This window comes from Eutrema salsugineum, unplaced genomic scaffold (genome assembly GCF_000478725.1).
Source record: "Eutrema salsugineum unplaced genomic scaffold, Eutsalg1_0 scaffold_2, whole genome shotgun sequence".
NCBI lineage: Eukaryota > Viridiplantae > Streptophyta > Magnoliopsida > Brassicales > Brassicaceae > Eutrema > Eutrema salsugineum.
Window position 1 is genome coordinate 248348 of NW_006256829.1, and position 18885 is coordinate 267232.

At 36.5% G+C, this 18885-nt stretch overlaps 5 protein-coding genes and 2 non-coding genes across 10 annotated transcripts; 6 read left to right on the forward strand and 1 right to left on the reverse strand.

Annotated features, from left to right (window-relative positions):
* Window positions 1-1976: 1976 nt before the first annotated feature.
* Window positions 1977-2049, forward strand: TRNAA-AGC. Its single transcript has one exon. It is a non-coding gene; the product is annotated as a tRNA-Ala (tRNA).
* A 1179-nt stretch (window positions 2050-3228) lies between these two features.
* LOC18017270 (protein trichome birefringence-like 3) lies at window positions 3229-5174 on the forward strand. Its single transcript, XM_006398559.2, has 5 exons — window positions 3229-3471; window positions 3607-3847; window positions 3934-4105; window positions 4218-4576; window positions 4687-5174. The coding sequence occupies exons 1-5, from the start codon at window positions 3273-3275 to the stop codon at window positions 5018-5020; spliced, it is 1305 nt and encodes a 434-aa protein (XP_006398622.1). The 5' UTR covers window positions 3229-3272; the 3' UTR covers window positions 5021-5174.
* A 433-nt stretch (window positions 5175-5607) lies between these two features.
* Window positions 5608-7396, forward strand: LOC18017271. Of its 4 annotated transcripts, none has more exons than XM_006398562.2 (5): window positions 5608-5796; window positions 6057-6148; window positions 6891-6952; window positions 7048-7106; window positions 7194-7396. In XM_006398562.2, exons 2-5 carry the CDS (start codon window positions 6069-6071, stop codon window positions 7209-7211), a joined length of 219 nt encoding a protein of 72 aa, XP_006398625.1. In that variant the 5' UTR covers window positions 5608-5796; window positions 6057-6068; the 3' UTR covers window positions 7212-7396. The 4 variants fall into 4 exon arrangements, with proteins under 4 accessions (XP_006398625.1, XP_006398626.1, XP_024011883.1 ...); XM_006398563.2 differs by having other exon boundaries at window positions 5669-5796; window positions 6033-6148; XM_024156115.1 differs by having other exon boundaries at window positions 5710-5801.
* Window positions 7397-8143: 747 nt separating this feature from the next.
* LOC18017272 (F-box protein At5g10340) lies at window positions 8144-8935 on the reverse strand. Its single transcript, XM_024156097.1, has one exon. The coding sequence runs from the start codon at window positions 8933-8935 to the stop codon at window positions 8144-8146; it is 792 nt and encodes a 263-aa protein (XP_024011865.1).
* Window positions 8936-9752: 817 nt separating this feature from the next.
* LOC18017273 (mitochondrial succinate-fumarate transporter 1) lies at window positions 9753-11628 on the forward strand. The gene is made up of 2 exons (XM_006398566.2): window positions 9753-10313; window positions 10994-11628. The coding sequence occupies exons 1-2, from the start codon at window positions 9915-9917 to the stop codon at window positions 11531-11533; spliced, it is 939 nt and encodes a 312-aa protein (XP_006398629.1). The 5' UTR covers window positions 9753-9914; the 3' UTR covers window positions 11534-11628.
* A 749-nt stretch (window positions 11629-12377) lies between these two features.
* Window positions 12378-12522, forward strand: LOC112087005. The gene has a single exon (XR_002899854.1). It is a non-coding gene; the product is annotated as a small nucleolar RNA snoR144 (small nucleolar RNA).
* A 3798-nt stretch (window positions 12523-16320) lies between these two features.
* LOC18017274 (pyruvate decarboxylase 4) lies at window positions 16321-18787 on the forward strand. Its single transcript, XM_006398567.2, has 5 exons — window positions 16321-16934; window positions 17040-17203; window positions 17284-17934; window positions 18038-18344; window positions 18435-18787. The coding sequence occupies exons 1-5, from the start codon at window positions 16404-16406 to the stop codon at window positions 18603-18605; spliced, it is 1824 nt and encodes a 607-aa protein (XP_006398630.1). The 5' UTR covers window positions 16321-16403; the 3' UTR covers window positions 18606-18787.
* Window positions 18788-18885: the final 98 nt, after the last annotated feature.

An 18885-nucleotide genomic window follows, 5' to 3' on the forward strand; every position in this document is an offset into this window, starting at 1 on the left:
TTCAGTTAATTTTCTTATATTTTTTATTTTCTATTCTCAAATTTTAAATCTATCTATCTTTAATTTTAAATTAAATATATATAATATAAAGGATTAAATTATAATTTAAAAATATAGTTTTAAGAATTAATTAAAAGTAAAGGATTATGTTGTAAATAAAAAAGTTCACCTGCAAAATGGAGTTGAAAATGGGGTTACTCCATATTTGGAGGAAAAAATGGCATTCCTCTATTTTGCAGGTGAAAATGGGGTAGGGTTGGAGAAGAATTTCCTCCAAAATGATATTTGGAAGAAGAAATGGGGTAGGGTTGGAGATGCCCTTATATAAAAAAAAAAGAAATTGAGTTGATAAGTAGACGTTAGTGAAGATTTGAAAATAATTTGTATCTTTGAGACATAAACTTTCAAAACTAATTTTCAAGTTTTCTTTTAGTCTCGGTGTGTACTACACAGTGGAACAATTGAATCAATATGATTAGGTCTTCATGTCTTATCATATATGCAAGACAGGCGGGATCAAGTTTTTGAATAGTACTTAGAATCTTCAGAAGATTAAATATTATACAGATGCAAAAGGCCTCCTCCAAACCTATCTAGTTCGCTTTATTATTATAAAACATACTCCATCTATGATTCTGGAGGCTTGGAGCAACTGACTTTAAGGTATTCGTTGTTTTTTTTCTGTCGCCGAGTTTAATGGACTAGTGTATGATTAATCTGATCATTACATTTACATATGATTATGTTTCATAACGGATAATCCAAGCATACCGTTATTAAATTTGATATAATTTTCTTTGTCCAGCTAGGGTTTTTTTTGTAAATTTTTTTATTCATTGGAATAATAATACATGTACAAACGGGTAACACAAATTTTTGTAGAATATGATACTATTTGTTATGTTTTCAATAAATCTCAAATAAATATAATTTTTACTAACAGAAAAACATAGCTAGCTTTACCATTTCAGTATTTTATTTTATCAGGTATGATCCTCAAGATCAAAGATTCCAAATTCAAATTCGAAGTGTAAAAAGAAAAAGAAGAGAATGGTGAGTATAAATTATTTACAGATACTTTTTTTTTTAACTTTTCCTTTTTTCTTCCTTTTCACTTTTTTTCAAAATAAAAACAGGAGGTTTTTTCTTGTTCTACGTGGCGTCATTTTCAAAGCTCAAGTGAAAAGTAGTTCGGTCGCTTAGTTCACACCGGAAAAAGAGGCAACGAAAGCAGAGAGACAAAATCTAAATAATTCTCTGACGCGCGTGAAAAGATTGCCACCAAAGAACTTGCCAAGCTTATCAACTCTCGCGATCCACCAATGCACTTGTGTTCTTCTTTTTTCTTTCTTCTAATTATTATTTTTCCTTTTGAAATAAACACACTACAACTAGTCGACAAAAAAAAACTCATTATTATTTACGTAAATTTATATTTGCCTATGATTTAAATATGCGCACGTATCGTTCATTTAAATTACTTCACATGTTTTTTTAGTTACAATCGTAAAAACCGTTTTAAATCAGTGATTATCTAACTAATTAAAAGAAACCACATTAGTTGTATAATAGTATTAAATATTAAATTTTCCTATTGAAATTAGTAAAGTAGCCTATATGTGAAAAATTAGTATAATAGTAATTTCTTTAGAGAAAATTTCTAAAATATACATATGATAAGTCGGTGTAATTATGCAAAAAAAAAACTTAACCAACCTGCATACGAGATTCTCTTAAAACCTATATTTTTTTGTTGGTAAAACGTGCAAAAACTAATTTTGGATTCAGTCTTTCGTTTATCTTATAGACTTTTTTTTATTTTCGTTTATCACAAATTTATTACGAACTTCTTATTGGATTGTAAGAAAATGGAAATGTCAATGCCCCAATCTGAAAGAATATCCGGCAACCCATTAGCCTACCTATGGAAAAAAAATACTTTTACAAATATCAGCATATCCAAAATCATCATTGTCGGGGATGTAGCTCAGATGGTAGAGCGCTCGCTTAGCATGCGAGAGGTACGGGGATCGATACCCCGCATCTCCATTATTTTTATTTTTTATCTTCATTCAATGAAACAGGATTAAATTAAATGAAATAAATGATGAAAACCATTTTACAACATTTCCCACGTATATGCATTATCAACTGCGAAAGTAGAAGCCTAATTAATGATGTGTCTTTGCCTTTAATAATTGATATAATTATCATCAAAACTAAAATATAAAGGCAGCTATTGTTGATTTTACAAGCAACACCAACTCTACTGTTGGTGTCTGTTTATTCGTTTTCAAGTGCCATCGATAAATTGATGTCCTTTGATTCGATATCGATGCCCACAGGACCAGGATTACAATTCCTTAACTATTTATTCCTCGCATAAAACGCCTTTTAAAAAAAAAATGATTGTTGATTAATCTGAATAATCCTTCTAATCAAGTTAATAGTGTCTTATCTAACTTGTAACTTTTGTGCGTATCATGTAAGTGTAAACCCACTCTCTATTTTTTTTCCAAAGATGTATGTTTCCAAAAGTTCTAGGTACAAAAGAAAAACAATAAATCGAATTGAGTCAAGTGAATTTACTCAACAACGAATTTGATGTGATCTAAGTTTAGTATGTGTTTGAACTGATTTTTATTCAGTAATGAATTATTTTATGAAATTTGTAACGATATATTTACTAGAAATCATCTCAAAAAAATTTCAAACTTTTAAAACCACGCATTTTGAATTTTCTTCTATATATTAACTAGAAAATGAACCACAAAATGCAAGAATTCGTTACAATAGACTTTCCTATATACATTTTTTCAATTAAAGAGGTTACTGCTCATATACAACTCATTAGTTGAATATGTAAGATACTTATTATTTGTATATATTTTGTAATCAAATACACCAGTTCTTTATCAGATTTTTCAATATTCAACATGAAATTATAATTTTTTACAGTACATAAAGTAACAGAGGACGTCCGGAAGATTATTATATATGACTACAAGTGGCCTAATGAATAACAATGTGCATTTCACGTTTACAGATTATAATCAACAGACAAAACCCAATCATATCAAATCTTAACCTCCCTAACCACATCCTTATTATATTGAGAAAAAGATGGAAGCAACACATCCAAGCATGTCTTTTGCTTCACTCCTACTCAATCCCTAATATCCCAAATAAAAACCAAATACTCCCTTAACACCTTTCCCTCTAATTCCCAAACACCGACACGTTTCCCACACAAAACTTCTGGACTGGCCACTATGAGCTTCTTAATTCCTAACAGAGGATCAGGAGGAACCAAGATTCCTCTCTCCATCATCGTTCTCGTTCTCTGTGGTTTCATGTTCTTCATTCTTTTATACACCGAAAGAATCAGCTTGATGTCTTCTTCTTCCTCTTCGTCTTCTACTTTCCTCAAGTTCAAGTCTTGTCCGAGGAAAGATGTTAGCTCGAAACCCAGTAAGCACATACGACGAGAAACTCGAATCTCAAAACTCTATTTTTGTCTGATTTTGATGTTTCATTTCCTTGGGAAGCAAGTAATCTCAAGAAATTCCTCTGTTTTTTTCTTTCTTTCTGGTTCTTGTTGGCCAGAGGAGAAAGTTCGAGAGGAGAGATCGGAGAATATGGAAGTGCTCGACGACAGGTTCGACTTCGATCCAGAAGAGTGTAATGTGGCAGCAGGGAAATGGGTTTACAATAGCTCAGCCGAGCCACTCTACACCGATGAATCATGTCCGTACATCGATCGTCAATTCTCTTGTATGAAAAACGGACGGCCAGAAACTGATTATCTTCGGTGGGAGTGGCAGCCTGATGACTGTACAATTCCACGGTAACAAGACAACTTATAACATAAGTCTAGTTCGGTTCAGGGTTTTGAGACAGAATCTTTATGAGCTTCGTTTGAATTCAAAACAGATTTAGTCCGAAGTTAGCAATGAACAAACTCAGAGGAAAAAGATTGCTTTTTGTCGGAGATTCGTTGCAACGAAGCCAGTGGGAATCGTTCGTGTGTTTGGTGGAATCAATAATACCCGAAGGAGAAAAATCAATGGAGCGTAGCAAAAAATATTTTGTCTTCAAAGCAAAGGTAACGTTTAGCTTGCGCAAATCTTGATAGGTGAGATATCACTGTACCTTGTGTCGCAAGAAAAACTTATATATTAATTTTGTTTTTTCTATCTCTTTTTGCTGTTGTACAGGAATACAATGCGAGTATAGAGTTCTATTGGGCACCGTTTATCGTAGAATCGAACACGGATTTGCCTGTGGTTTTGGATATGAAGAAAAGGATAGTGAAAGTTGATTCAGTAAAAGATCGAGCCAAGTATTGGGAAGGAGCGGATATTTTAGTTTTCAACACTTATGTTTGGTGGATGAGTGGTCTCAGAATGAAAGCTTTGTGGGGTTCCTTTGGAAATGGAGAGAGAGGTGCGGAGGCGTTAGACACACCCGTGGCATACAGGCTAGGGCTCAAGACATGGGCTAATTGGGTTGACTCCACCGTTGACTCTAACAAGACCAAAGTCTTCTTCACCACCATGTCTCCTACTCATACTAGGTAAATACCTAGTTTTATGCTATACGTGTTTGAGATAATAAAAACATAAAAAAATAAAAAGCGTGTGTTTCTATATATGAGAGTAACATAGAATGTGTTAAAACGTGCAGAAGTGCGGATTGGGGGAAGCCAAACGGGACGAAGTGTTTCAACGAGACGGAGCCAGTAAAAGATAAAAGGTTTTGGGGGACTGGCTCCAACAAGCAGATGATGAAAGTGGTGTCAAGCGTCGTCAAGCACATGACCACGCACGTGACTGTCATTAACATTACGCAGCTCTCCGAGTACCGCATCGACGCCCACACATCTGTCTACACCGAGACAGGTGGCAAGATCCTAACGGCTGAGCAGAGGGCTGATCCCATGCAGCACGCTGATTGTATACATTGGTGCTTACCTGGGTTGCCCGATACGTGGAATCGGATCCTACTGGCTCATTTGTAAATAAAGCTAGGATACTAAGGGTAAAACGGGGAAACATAAGTCCTCTCTCTGTCTCTGTCTCTCTCTCTCTTGTGTTGTCAGAATTTTTGTATCTTTGAATGTATGTGGTTGTGAAGTGCTAAACGAGGGGTAGAAAACTGCCAAGAAAATCGAACTGAACCAATGAAATCAATCTTACTTTTGTTTATAAAACCGTTTGGTTTGATCATTTTAAAATCTGATTAACTGAAATCTAAACCAAAAGGAATCGAAAAATACTGTATGTAGTAGTTTCATATTATTAACAATTTTTGGTATAGAGAAAAAAAAAACTAAAAACCTAAGAAAAAGAATCAAACCGCAATGCAAATCGGGTTGGCACACCAGAGACCACACCCAAGACCAAGAGCAAACCCAAAACATGAAAAAGAATGTCGGCCCGCTTTAGTGACATAAACGACATGCAGTTTATTTGGTAGAACAGGGCCAAGCTGGCGTAGCCCATAAATGAAACGCTGGGCCATTTGGAAATCGAGGCAGAAAGAAAGGGTAAAACAGGAAAGTCTAGTGATCGTTATTTAGGGCTAATGTTTGGCCTGTTGTAATCTATACCGTTGGATTTTCTTTCAGAGGTTATGTGGCCGTCCGATAGTAACCCTAAGAAAGTCATCGCCGTCACGAGGACGCTGTCGAATTCTATATATTGCTAACAAATCAGGATTATGTAAATTAGAGACGTCACACAAATTTCGTTAGGTCTCGAAAATTCCCTCTTCCGTATTGCATCTTTGCACCAGGTGAGGTTGATTCCAACGAATCTTGTTCTCTTTTTTTTCTTTCTTGTACGATCTCTCTTGATTTGGCTAAAATTTTTGTTTTGGGAAATTGTTTTTTCATCAGAATATTGGGTCTGGATCTAGATTTTATGTTCCAGTTTCCGTCTCTGATTGTCCCGTTGAATTCGATTAATGCTTTAAGGCTTTGTATTTGTCCAGAAATTGTTCGTGATTTGGGGTAATTTTTTTGACGTTAGGGTTTCGTTGAATCTGTATGATAGGAAAGTGGGATTATGGCGGGAGGAGGAAATTTCATTGCCAGAGTTGTTTCATACGTTGCAAACGAGCTCATAGTAAATGGTTTGGCCAACAGGTGCTTTTCATTCTCATCATCGATTTTAGTTTTTCCGATTCGTCTTCTGTTTTATAGAAGCTTCTTTCTCTGGCTGATTGGATTCAATATGTTCCTCATCGGCTCGTTCATATTGAAGCGAGATAGCCTCAACTTACACGCTGGTCTGCTGCGTGAGATACCATACGCTGCAGCGTAGGAAGATTGAGAGATTTTGTTTTCCTTTCTGAACAAATTTGGTTTTTAAGCTGTTTAGCGTTTTTCTTGTTTTGAGCCTTTGGAAATGTTTTGCATTAGGAGGTTTGCTGTGTTTTAGTTGTTTTCGTTTTGGCTCCTAGCCTTATATTCTCCTGCATTCTTCCTTCCTTCTCGGGTTACTTAATGCCATTCTCTATTTTGGAAGTGCATTGGAACACGAGTTCCTGAGTTCTGCCTATATGTGTCTTAAGATAACCATGATTTACACTCTTATAAATTTTCAGTTTTGTTTAATGAGTATTGTTGTTTTCTGCCGGTGATGATTTTCGTAGGCTTGTCCTGATCAAAAAACATGACGTTGCTCTTGAATCTAAGAGTCTGAGGCTTTTTTTTTTGTGTTTATCTTTATCACCTATTTTTGATTTATCTGTTTGATTTGATTCTTTGGAATTCTGGGTCCCTATCTTTGCACCCAATGATTACTTGGCCCGTTTTGTTGATATATACTTGCCTATACCAAAAACTTGCCACTAACATTTTGTAATTTTCGTTTTTGTTTTGGCAGCCATGCCTTCCAGAGATTTGCTGTGAGGACCTCAAAAAGAATAGAAAACATCTCTAAACTGGGTTTGTCTATGGCTTTAGCTCAAAAATGTGTATTTGTATTTTGCATTCTCCTTCTTGTTTTACAATCTTATTAAATATTGAATTTTGATTTTCAGCTGCAGAGAACAAGGTGAAAGTCGCTCAACAAATGGAAGAAATTTCCAAGAACATGGACGTGAGTTGTTTTGCCCACAAATTTTCTTCAGTTTGAATTTTTGAGCACACTACATAAAATAATCTGTTTTTTTTTACTTTGCTGCAGTCTTTCAAGAAACAATGAGGACTACATGGGCCTAGCTCCGATAGAGAAGTCTCTTTTTGTATATAAAGAATGCTGAAAATGTAATAAGCTTGTAAGCGATGATCTTTTGAGTCTCTTCTTCAAAACCCAACTTGACAGATGAATTTCTTTGTCTCTTTTTAAAACCTAACTTGATCAATGAATTTCTTGAACTCTTTTGCTTACTTAACTAGTCAGCTATAACCCTTTGTCTTCTTATCGTGTTCCAAAATCCCAAAATAATTTAGTTTTTTTTTATTTATCTTTACACTTGAACAGATCAAATCTTTCTTTTACCCTAAAAGTTTCCAAATTTTTAAAGGTTGGAAACTATGACATCTGGGCTTGTATATGTAATAATACTAGCACAATTCGGGTTGGGGTTATAAACGAATGAAAATAAATATGGTAGATATAAACCCAAATGTTTTTACTAAAACTGCACTGAATACACTAATGTGTTATAACATGGATGAATAAAAATTGATTTCTCTCATGAGAGAGATACATATAATATTCAGACCGGGAAGCATGAGCGGTCCGTCTAATGCTTTAGGGAATAGAGATCAAGCTTTGGGAGTAAGAAATAGCACCTCCCACATAATAACTACAAGCGTGGAAGAATTTACTAAAAGAGTTGGAACTAGAATTGTATCGCACGAACATGGCCTCGTCGTCGCTGGAATCAAAGATCAATAACCTGTGGTCCAAAAGTAATGCGAGGGGTGGCGTTGGGAAACGATATTCCTCTTCGATGCAAGAGAGAGTGGAACGTAAATCAATGCCATAAGTTTTGTGCCATGACATGTTGTCTTGATGAAACGACCATATAGTTTACGTGTCTCCCTTATCCTCCGATAAGCAAAGGCGGTTATTCAAGGTGCACATGGAAATGTAGCCACGGGGTGAAGAGGCAACAGGTATTTTCTCCATTACCGTAAAAGTTTCAGTGTGAAGATGCAAGGATAAGACTTGTACTTCCAATGGAGGGATCCATGTGCGTGCGCTGGGGCTTTCCCATGTAGTATGGGATGAGGACAAGAAGCAATCACGTCATGCCTCCAAGTCATGTTGTTGTTGGTGTCCAAAGAGAAAACCTCGCATGTGTTAGTTTGGCCGTCTAGGCTTAAGCAATCGGAGTTATACAACCAAACCAGCTTGTGTATCCCTGTGATATCGTCTTTGCCGAATCCAAGTAATGGGTACGAGAAGCGGATCATGGGATCCCTATCGGGAGCAAGTGCTTGAAATCTAGCCTCGGGGAGTTGACGGTACCATCTAGTGGCGGGATTGATCACATACATGCAGGTGTTTTCTGAAAGCATGAAGTAGTTTTCTGAATATAGGCAAACCAGACCGTCGCAGCTACGTGTAATTCTAACAAACTCAAACCGGCCTACTTGCATTGGACTAAGTACCGCAGGGTAATGAATATGGTTGTCCAACGAAACTGAGGTTGCTCCCAAGCTCAATGTTGTAAGACCAGCCTTTCCGCTGTCGTAAATCCGAGGTTTGACTACGAGGATACTCGGCTCTCGAGATTTCTCCTGATGCTTCAGATGTCTCTCCTGAAAACGCCTCGATTCGATTTCCCTTCTCCATAGTTTCGACACTGCTCTGAATCTCAATACTGATTTCACCGGAAGTTTCTCCAGAATCTCTTCCACTACCACATCATCGGGTATATTTACTGTTACCAATGATCTCTTTCTTTTCGTCGGCATTATATCGTCGTGGATGTTACAAAAAAGAAGAAGCGTTTACGTATTATATGCTTGCTTTTGGGATTTTTCTTCTCTGATTAACATGGTGGCAAATAATATATATACTCCTATAAGATTGTTAGATCGTTATTGGCCGACTCCTAAGAAACAAAGGAATTATATATCGGTCGGCCTATTTTTGTCTCAACTAAATTTTCATTAAAAAAAAAGAGGAAAACATATGTGTCGACTAGCTTGATTAAACGCAGTTAGATATACCAAAAAATCTCTAAATTATTGATTAAAATTAGTTAATTAATCATTGTATATATTTTTAAGTTTAATTTTTGTTGAAAATTTAAACCCCGAATCGCATTAAAATATGATCTCAAATGAGACATTCTTTTTTTTAACATCTGCAATCCGAAAAAAACTCGAATCGAACTGAGTGAGCTAATGTTGTTTGATATGTTGATGAGATAATTTAAGTACTTAAAACAGAGTATAAACGATGGCAATAGTTCCAAAAGTGTGTAAAAGAGAGATGAGAGTGGAATCTTTTGAACATCGTGGACGAAGAGGAGCCGTGGGTTTGAAGATTAATCGAGTTGCCTTTTACTAATCACCCTTTTTTCAGATACATTATCACCACTATTAATGATGATTATTGAAATACAAACATACGTGTAGAAAAGGGTCATTTTCTCTCGGGACTCATCATTACTTTATAAATTAATTTATTAATTTATTTTATAAATTAAGGGATACAACAAAGTTTCGGTTCGTTAGCTCTGGAAGAAGAAAGATTTTGCTACTTTCGTCCGTCAATTAAAACATAATTACAAATAAATAAGAGAGGACGGGTCTGTAACCAGAGAGCAGACGCGAGGAGGAAGGCCAAAGGAATATAAGAGATAGCCGTAACGCGACCACTCTCCCTTTCTCTCCCTGCGCTTCGAGAGAGGACATTTGATTCTCTCAGCCGAGGAAGGATCCGGAGATGGCGGCGACGAGGACGGAATCGAGGAACCAGGCGTCGATTCCGCCGTACATGAAGGCAGTCTCGGGGTCGCTCGGCGGAGTCGTCGAGGCTTGTTGTCTTCAACCGATTGACGTCATCAAGACGCGTCTCCAGCTAGATCGCGGCGGCGTTTACAAGGGAATCGCGCACTGCGGCTCCACGGTGGTTCGCACCGAAGGAGTTCGCGCTCTGTGGAAGGGTTTAACTCCCTTCGCGACTCACCTCACCCTCAAGTACACGCTCCGTATGGGATCCAACGCCATGTTCCAAACCGCGTTCAAGGATTCCCAGACCGGCAAGCTCAGCAACCATGGCCGTGTGCTTTCCGGATTTGGCGCTGGTGTTCTCGAAGCCCTCGCCATTGTTACACCCTTTGAGGTTAGCTCCATTTCTTGCCTTTTCGCTTACTTTACGGGTAAATCTCTGACCGAAATCACATGTCTCTCCCAAATATTTTATTCGATTGCGAATCGAATTAATCAATTGTTTAATAATTAGTTAGTTGGGTAGAATTTGGTGTATTGAAAATTCTAGATTATATACATGCGTGATTCTCGCAACAGAATCATCTCTTTATCGATAACTTAGTATATTTTAGTCATGGAATTGAAATTTTATTGGTTCAGATCTGTTTTGATTTTGGTAAATGCCATCGAATCTCTTTGCTACGTAGATAGCTGGGCATTGTGCTTTCTGCTCCCATTCTTCATGCCAAATCTTATTCTTGAGAATCATAAACATTAAGTAGAATCATTTTGAGTCTTTTGACTGATTTCATGAAAATGATTCATCTAGTTCTGTTTCAAGAAAGCGTCAGCTTCGACCCCATCATTTATAAACCAATATTCTCTATGAATATTGCTTGTTTCTATGCATATCTGAACGGAAAAAAAAAACTCCTGTTCTTGTGTAATTATATAGATAAAGTTTTGATTCTCTTCACTGTGTTCATGCCATGGATTCAAGAATTTTTTTGCATCTCAATTGATTCCCTGCACTCATGAAAAAAACACTGTTATTTAAGCTGCTCTCTGTTCTTGCTTCTTTAAATCTCCAAGGTGGTGAAGATTAGACTTCAGCAACAGAAAGGATTAAGTCCGGAGCTCTTCAAGTACAAAGGACCCATACATTGTGCTCGAACCATCGTGAAAGAAGAAACCATATTGGGGCTATGGTCAGGTGCAGCACCGACGGTTATGCGTAACGGCACCAACCAAGCAGTAATGTTCACAGCAAAAAATACCTTTGACGTCCTCTTGTGGAACAAACACGAAGGAGACGGTAAAGTCTTGCTGCCATGGCAATCAATGATCTCAGGGTTCTTAGCTGGAACGGCAGGTCCGTTCTGCACCGGGCCATTCGATGTGGTTAAAACGAGGTTGATGGCTCAGAGCCGAGACGGTGAAGGTGGGCTGAAATATAAAGGGATGGTTCATGCCATTAGGACGATCTATGCAGAGGAAGGATTATTGGCTCTATGGAGAGGGTTATTGCCAAGGCTAATGAGGATTCCTCCAGGACAAGCCATTATGTGGGCTGTTGCTGATCAGGTCACTGGTCTTTATGAGAAGAGATATCTCCTCAATGCTCCTTTATAGAGACCACCATTTTTTTTTTCAAGTCAGGGTTTCCTGCTGGTTTATTTTTGTAATTTTTGTTAGGATTTGGAATCCAAATTTGATTTTCCCGAGAACGATTTTGAGCAAAAAATAAACAAAATGAAAGCCAATAGGCACCATTTTTTTTAAGGAAATTTAAAGACAAACATTAGTGAAACTTAAAGACAAGCATCAGAAAAGTCTGAAAGAAGACAATTAAGATATGAGTGTGTTATTCTTATATGACAAAGATGTTTTAGTCGGATTTTGGGTTTAGAAATTTGTCTTCAAAAGATTTCCAACGGCCCAACAATAACACAGTAACTTAAATTAATTCCACTTAGACTATTCTTAAAAATAAAAAACGAAATTGCCACATTATATTACTTTGGGCTAGGGTCATTTATGGTTCACCCGGCATATTACAATGGCCGTGTTCTGAACATCAAGGCCCACATCTTTCCACCGCAGTTAACGAATCCAGTATATAATGCAAACGCTGATATGACCTTCACCAAAACCCTAAAATTCCGCCGCCATCTCCCTCTCATCATTCGCAACCTCCCCTTTTTATAAGACTCTTCTGTGTGTAGTTAATTATATCTTCCCTTTAGGATTCTTCTTCAAAAGGTTTTTTTTTCTCCGTTAATTTCTTGTCTAATTGTTCCTAATGAGGATTACATATGAAAAGCTATGGATCTGATTATCAGATCCATATGATGCTATATTGTCATAGTTACTCTGATGGGAAATTCATGGTTTTTTTGTAACTTCTAATTCTTCCAAGTCTTAAGCTTGATTTGTTATGTCTATGCTAGAGATTTTTCGATAATGTTTTTCGTAGAAGGCAACTTTTTGCCGAGTGAATCGAACATCGATCTCTCTCTTTTTCCCAGTTGCCAAAATCATGTAATGGCCGCTTGAGGTATAACTTGATCGGTTGTAAAATTTCCAATACAACCGATCGTTTAGCCTTTGCTGCTACATTATTTTGATGTTTATGATATTTTAAAAACTATGCGATTCCATGCTAGGGCTTTTTGTGTCTCATCTGATAATAGAGGCGCGACCAGTAAAAACGTTTGTGAGTTAGTATACACCATGAATTGCGATGTCCAAAAAAAAAAAATTGACTGGAAATTCAATGCTAAACTATTGCATATGGTTAACCAAAATACGCATTAGAATCGCTGTACTGTTGACAGGAGTTTCATAAACTTTCAAAAAAAATAACTTGTTGGTAAATGCGATCGCAAGTTTGAATAATATGATTTCCTTTTAAGGAAAATATCTCTTTTGGCCCAAATAATCTACCGAGATAACGACAAAAAAAAATATCTACCGAGATAAAAATTTTAAAAGCCCCAATTTGCTTTATGGTAACCTCATAGTTTGTTAAATAGTCACAATACAAAGATTGACTAAAGTATTTGGGGGCCATGTTTTGCTAAAAAAAAATCATGATTCTCTTAATGGATTTCTCGGTGAACACTAAGGAATGAATTCACCTAATTTCCTTTATCTCTAATAATTACTTCAATCAAATTGGGAAAAGATATTACCAGCGACTCCGATGTTTGGTATTTTTATTGGAATGCCGGAATTTTTTTCCTTTTTAAAAACCTTCGGACATATTTGATTATTAATTGTATTTTTCTTTTGTGGAAAAATGACAAAAGATTATTCCAACTTTTATTGACCTTAATTATTTGAATTTTTTAAAATACACGTTAGAAGTAAGTACCTGAAATATAATAAGATCACGTTAAAATACACATTATTTCACAGCTGCATAGGTTTCAACTTTCAATAATAAGACTAGCTAGCCTATTCTTTTTTTTTTTGTTAATCGACTAGCTAGCCTATTCTGTCATGTTAGTATTTTACAAGCAATGTAATTTATTAATTTTAATAAATAATTTAGTATTGTGGTGGCATGCAAGTATATGCTAATTTATCATGACTTCAATATCCATATAGTTATAAAATAAAACGTACCTTTAACATGTATCAAATATATATACAATTAAATCGTATTAGAATAACAACCAACATGGTGTTAATTTTAAAGGGGTCATCACATATTCTAAGATTTTATTCCGAGTCATTTCATTATATAAGCAATTAAATTTATAGAATGTTTATCACGTCGTCACAATATCATTTGTTGATGGAATATATTAATTCTACAAAGTTTGTTACGTACAACATAAATTATTGAGTTCTACAAAACAAAAGAACGAAGAAAAGAATGGATATTTTTTTGTTTTTTTGTGCAACGAAAAGAACGGATATTATCAACCCTTTTTTACGGTTCAAGTTTTGAGTGATGAAATCACAATATTTGTTTTGTTTCTGGTAATAACAGTTTTCGCCTTTTCATAAGAAATTTCATAAGAAGACATTAAATAGTTGTTTGTCAGTGTAAGGGACATATTTAATCGTGACCTAGTATAACCAAAGTGGACAAAAACTAAAGACACATGTGTCGAGGTGAGTAGGGGTGGGTATAAGCTATTTAGAAGATCATACTTACGAGGCAAATGGTCCAAAATATTCTACAAACCCATCATGCTCCAGAAAGTATAAGTTTATAAGTTGAAATTTGCTGACCAATTGTCACCGCGTCTCCTTGCCATTAACACGAAGTGATAACATGGTTAACAGTAGATTGATCATTATTTTTATTTTTTTCGGCAGTATATTGATCATTAATAAGTTTTTTTAAGAAAGTTAGTTTAAGCCTATAAGGTAAACAAGCCATAAACAAGGTAATAAGTCAGTATGCAAACGGATTACGGTTAAAAACACAATTCTTACATCATAGTTATGACAGAAATCCCATTTTTTAATTATCGTTACAGCTAAAGATATTTAATTCGGTGAAAAAACTGGAGATACATTACTATACTTTGTTTGCTAGTTTTTTTTTTTTTTGATAAAGGGTTTTTTGTTTTGCCAGTTTTGCAAGTAAAATCTGCTAATTATATCATAATTAAGGAGAAAATCAAAGAAATAAAGATGTATTAATGGTTCATCTTTGAGCTTGTTTTACAAGATTAACCATTAGTGCATATTTCTTAAAACAAGCTCAACGATTCAAAGTTATGTGGCAGATTAGTAAATAAGAAAAATAAACATTACCATGTAACATCTTAAAATTACAATTAATTCTGTAGATACTAAAATATCTATATTATTAATAATAATATTTATTCAATTTAGAATGTATCTATTTATTTGGTCTGTGTCTTTTTTTTTTCTTTTTAATCTAAAAAAGATCGTGTATAACTAAATCAAATACTTAAATTTGGAAGTGGGTAAACGATATTGGGTATTTAAATCTGCTAAATATATCATAACCAAGACGAGAATCAAAAGAAAAAGGATGAATTGATGCTTTGGGAAAATACATTAATGCATTGCGCCGGTTTAACCTTGGAAAACAAGATTTTTTATATCGTAACCTTGAAAAACAAGTTTACAGCATATAAATTATTTATTACTTAGCAAAAATAAATGTTGCCATGTTTTACAGAATGTAATTAAGTCGAACTCAAAATTAATGTTTTGGCACTTTAATACATAATCTTATAAAACAGTATAAAATTTTAGATAAAGAAACAAATACTATATAGTTATTGCTAATGTCGGCACTCAACATAACGATCCTCTCAACAAAGATGTCAGACAGAAAAGAAATAACCAATAGGCATTGCTTTCGGAGATGGTTGAATAATTAGGAAGCATTAAGCATCAGATTTGCTTAGTATTCAATAATTTCGACGTTCTTTAAAATCTATTGACTTGGGATTTAGTAACATTTTCATGTTGTAAACCAAAAAGTAGAATAGAAAATTAAAGTATCAAATTAGAATTAATCGACTTTAATTCGAGGAGAAGCCAAGTTGGAAATGAGAATACTAGCAACTCCGTTGGTTTATGAAAAATTGAAAGCAACCAAGGAGACGGTTTTGAAGGACGGGTCCCTTCAACTAAATTTTTGGTATGCTCATATTATGAATGACTTTTGTCTTAATTATGGATTTTTTTTTTCTTTTAAAGGAATGTGCACATGATAAAATGAAAATACATGATACAAGTCAGCTAGAAAATTAAGAAAACTATTGTCATCACTTATTATTATTATTTTCAACTGCAATTTGTCATAAATTTAGTTAAAACCCCTTTGAAATTCATTGTTTGGTCATCTAGTTATTGTTTGTCTACTTAGGATTTTTTGTTATTTTAAGTGAAGTAATTTTATCGTGGAGAAAATTTTATCTCATCAATCCTATTTTCGGATCTTTATTGTTATTAGTTTTATTTTTATAACTTTCAGACTGAAAGGTTCTATTCTCTAGTTTTGGCTTTTTAATAGTATGTTTTTGTTTTAAGTGAATTCGTTTCTTTTTGGTGATATTTTCATCAGAAAAGAAAAAGTTATATGTTGTTACAATACTAAGCACGGCATAACATGTCACATAGACAGTACACACCACGTGTAAGTGCGTACATTTGTAAATTAATTAAAAAAGTAATATTTTTATGTTAGTTAACTAGGAAACTCTAAAAACCATTAAAATAAAATGACTCTTTTTGTCGTCAAAATAAAATGACTTTTTTCTCGTCAAAATAGTAAATAATATTGTCCCTCAAAATATCACAAGAAATATTATTATACTTCTAGCCCAAGCAAAAAAGTGAAACAGAAACCTCTCTCTTCTCTTTCCCCCAATTATATAAAGCCGCTTGGTTCCCATTTCATTACTCACAACCCCCAATAAAACATTTGACTACTATATAACAAAGAACCCTCAATTTCTTTTTCTCTGCAACCTCTCTCTCTCTCGTGAAACCAATCAATCATATGGACACCAAAATCGGATCGATCGACGCGTGCAAGCCGACGAATGGCGACGTCTGTAGTCCATCAAACGGCGCCGTCGCAACAATCAACGACTCTGCTCCCGCCCCCTCAATCGCCTTCGGCTCCTCCGAAGCCACTCTCGGGCGTCACTTGGCTCGCCGTCTTGTCCAGGCCGGAGTCACCGACATTTTCTCTGTTCCCGGCGATTTCAACCTAACTTTGCTCGACCACCTCATCGCCGAGCCGGAACTCAACAACATCGGCTGCTGCAACGAGCTAAACGCCGGTTACGCTGCCGACGGCTACGCTCGATCTCGTGGAGTCGGTGCTTGCGTCGTCACCTTCACCGTCGGTGGACTCAGCGTTTTGAACGCCATCGCCGGTGCCTACAGCGAGAATCTTCCCGTTATCTGTATCGTCGGAGGCCCAAACTCCAACGATTTTGGCACCAATCGGATTCTTCACCACACCATCGGATTACCTGATTTCAGCCAAGAGCTTCGCTGTTTCCAGACCGTTACTTGCTACCAGGTTCGTTTATCTAATCAAACACACTCGATTTCTCGATCTGTTTCCGAAATTCTCGAATACGATTAATTAATCTGACGTCGGAGATGGATGTTCTGAGTTTTGCAGGCAGTGGTGAACAATCTGGACGATGCACATGAACAGATCGACAAGGCCATATCAACAGCTCTGAAAGAAAGCAAGCCTGTGTATATCAGCATCAGCTGCAACATTGCTGCTACTCCTCATCCTACTTTCACTCGTGATCCTGTCCCCTTCTCCCTTACTCCAAGGTTATACCAAAACAGATTTTTTTATCAATCCTTTAATATACTCGAATCAACATCTCATATATGTATTACTGTCTCATCAGAATGAGCAACAAGATGGGTCTAGAAGCTGCGGTTGAAGCAACACTGGAGTTTCTGAACAAGGCCGTGAAGCCTGTCATGGTTGGTGGTGTCAAACTGCGTGTTGCTAAAGCCAGCGACGCCTTTGTCGAGTTTGCCGATGCTTCAGGCTACGCCATGGCGGTGATGCCGTCTGCAAAAGGCCTAGTCCCGGAGCAACATCCTCACTTCATCGGTACTTACTGGGGAGCAGTAAGCACTCCTTTCTGCTCTGAGATCGTCGAATCTGCAGATGCCTACATCTTTGCTGGCCCAATCTTCAACGACTACAGCTCTGTGGGCTACTCTCTTCTCCTCAAGAAAGAAAAAGCCATCGTTGTGCATCCTGATCGCGTCACTGTGGCTAACGGCCACACCTTTGGTTGCGTTCTCATGAGCGAGTTCTTCTCTGAACTGGCTAGGAGGGTGAAGCGTAACGAGACGGCTTACGAGAACTACCACAGGATCTTTGTCCCTGAAGGCAAGCCCCTGAGATGCAAACCAAGAGAGCCTCTGAGAGTCAACACAATGTTCCAACACATTCAGAAGATGCTCTCTAGCGAGACTGCTGTGATTGCTGAAACCGGTGATTCTTGGTTCAACTGCCAGAAACTAAAGCTGCCTAAAGGATGTGGGTACGTGTATCCAAAACAAGCAGCACAGTACTGAATCTCTTTACGTTTTAGTATTTCACATAGTGCAAACAACACACAACTTCAGCTTTATCTATAATTGTAGGTACGAGTTTCAGATGCAGTATGGATCGATCGGGTGGTCTGTTGGTGCGACTCTTGGATACGCACAGGCTGTGCCAGAGAAGCGAGTGTTGGCTTTCATCGGAGACGGGAGTTTCCAAGTTACGGCTCAGGATATATCCACGATGTTGCGTAACGGTCAGAAGACGATCATCTTCCTGATTAACAATGGTGGCTACACCATTGAAGTTGAGATTCATGACGGTCCGTACAACGTGATCAAGAACTGGAACTACACTGGTCTCGTTGATGCCATTCATAACGGTGAAGGCAAATGCTGGACCACAAAGGTGAATCTTATGACTGATTACAATTGGAAGGAAATTAACCCCAGTTTTTAATTTGTTGGTAACGTTATATATGAATTTTGATATATATAGGTGAGGCACGAGGAGGAGTTGGTGGAAGCGATTAAGACAGCAACAACGGAGAAGAAAGATAGTCTATGTTTCATAGAAGTGATTGTTCACAAAGATGATACGAGCAAAGAGTTGCTTGAGTGGGGCTCACGCGTCGCAGCTGCTAATGGTCGTCCTCCCAACCCTCAGTAAGAGAGAGAGAGAGAGAATCCAGTCTACAGTGGGACTCACGCTTCTTAATCGTTTCTTTAGCAATTTTTTAAGATTGTTTTTCTGTTTATGACCATGGTTTTTTACTTTTCAACCATTGGTTTTACGGAAACTTTATTAGTTTCTTTCCAATAATTACGGGTTATCGTGGAATAAAAGTTACTTTTGCAATCTAATCTCAATAATTGTCTTTTCTACCACAATGTCCGAATAAATCCAAACATACAAAATCCCAGTCCGGTTAAAACTTGGTTTTTTTTTT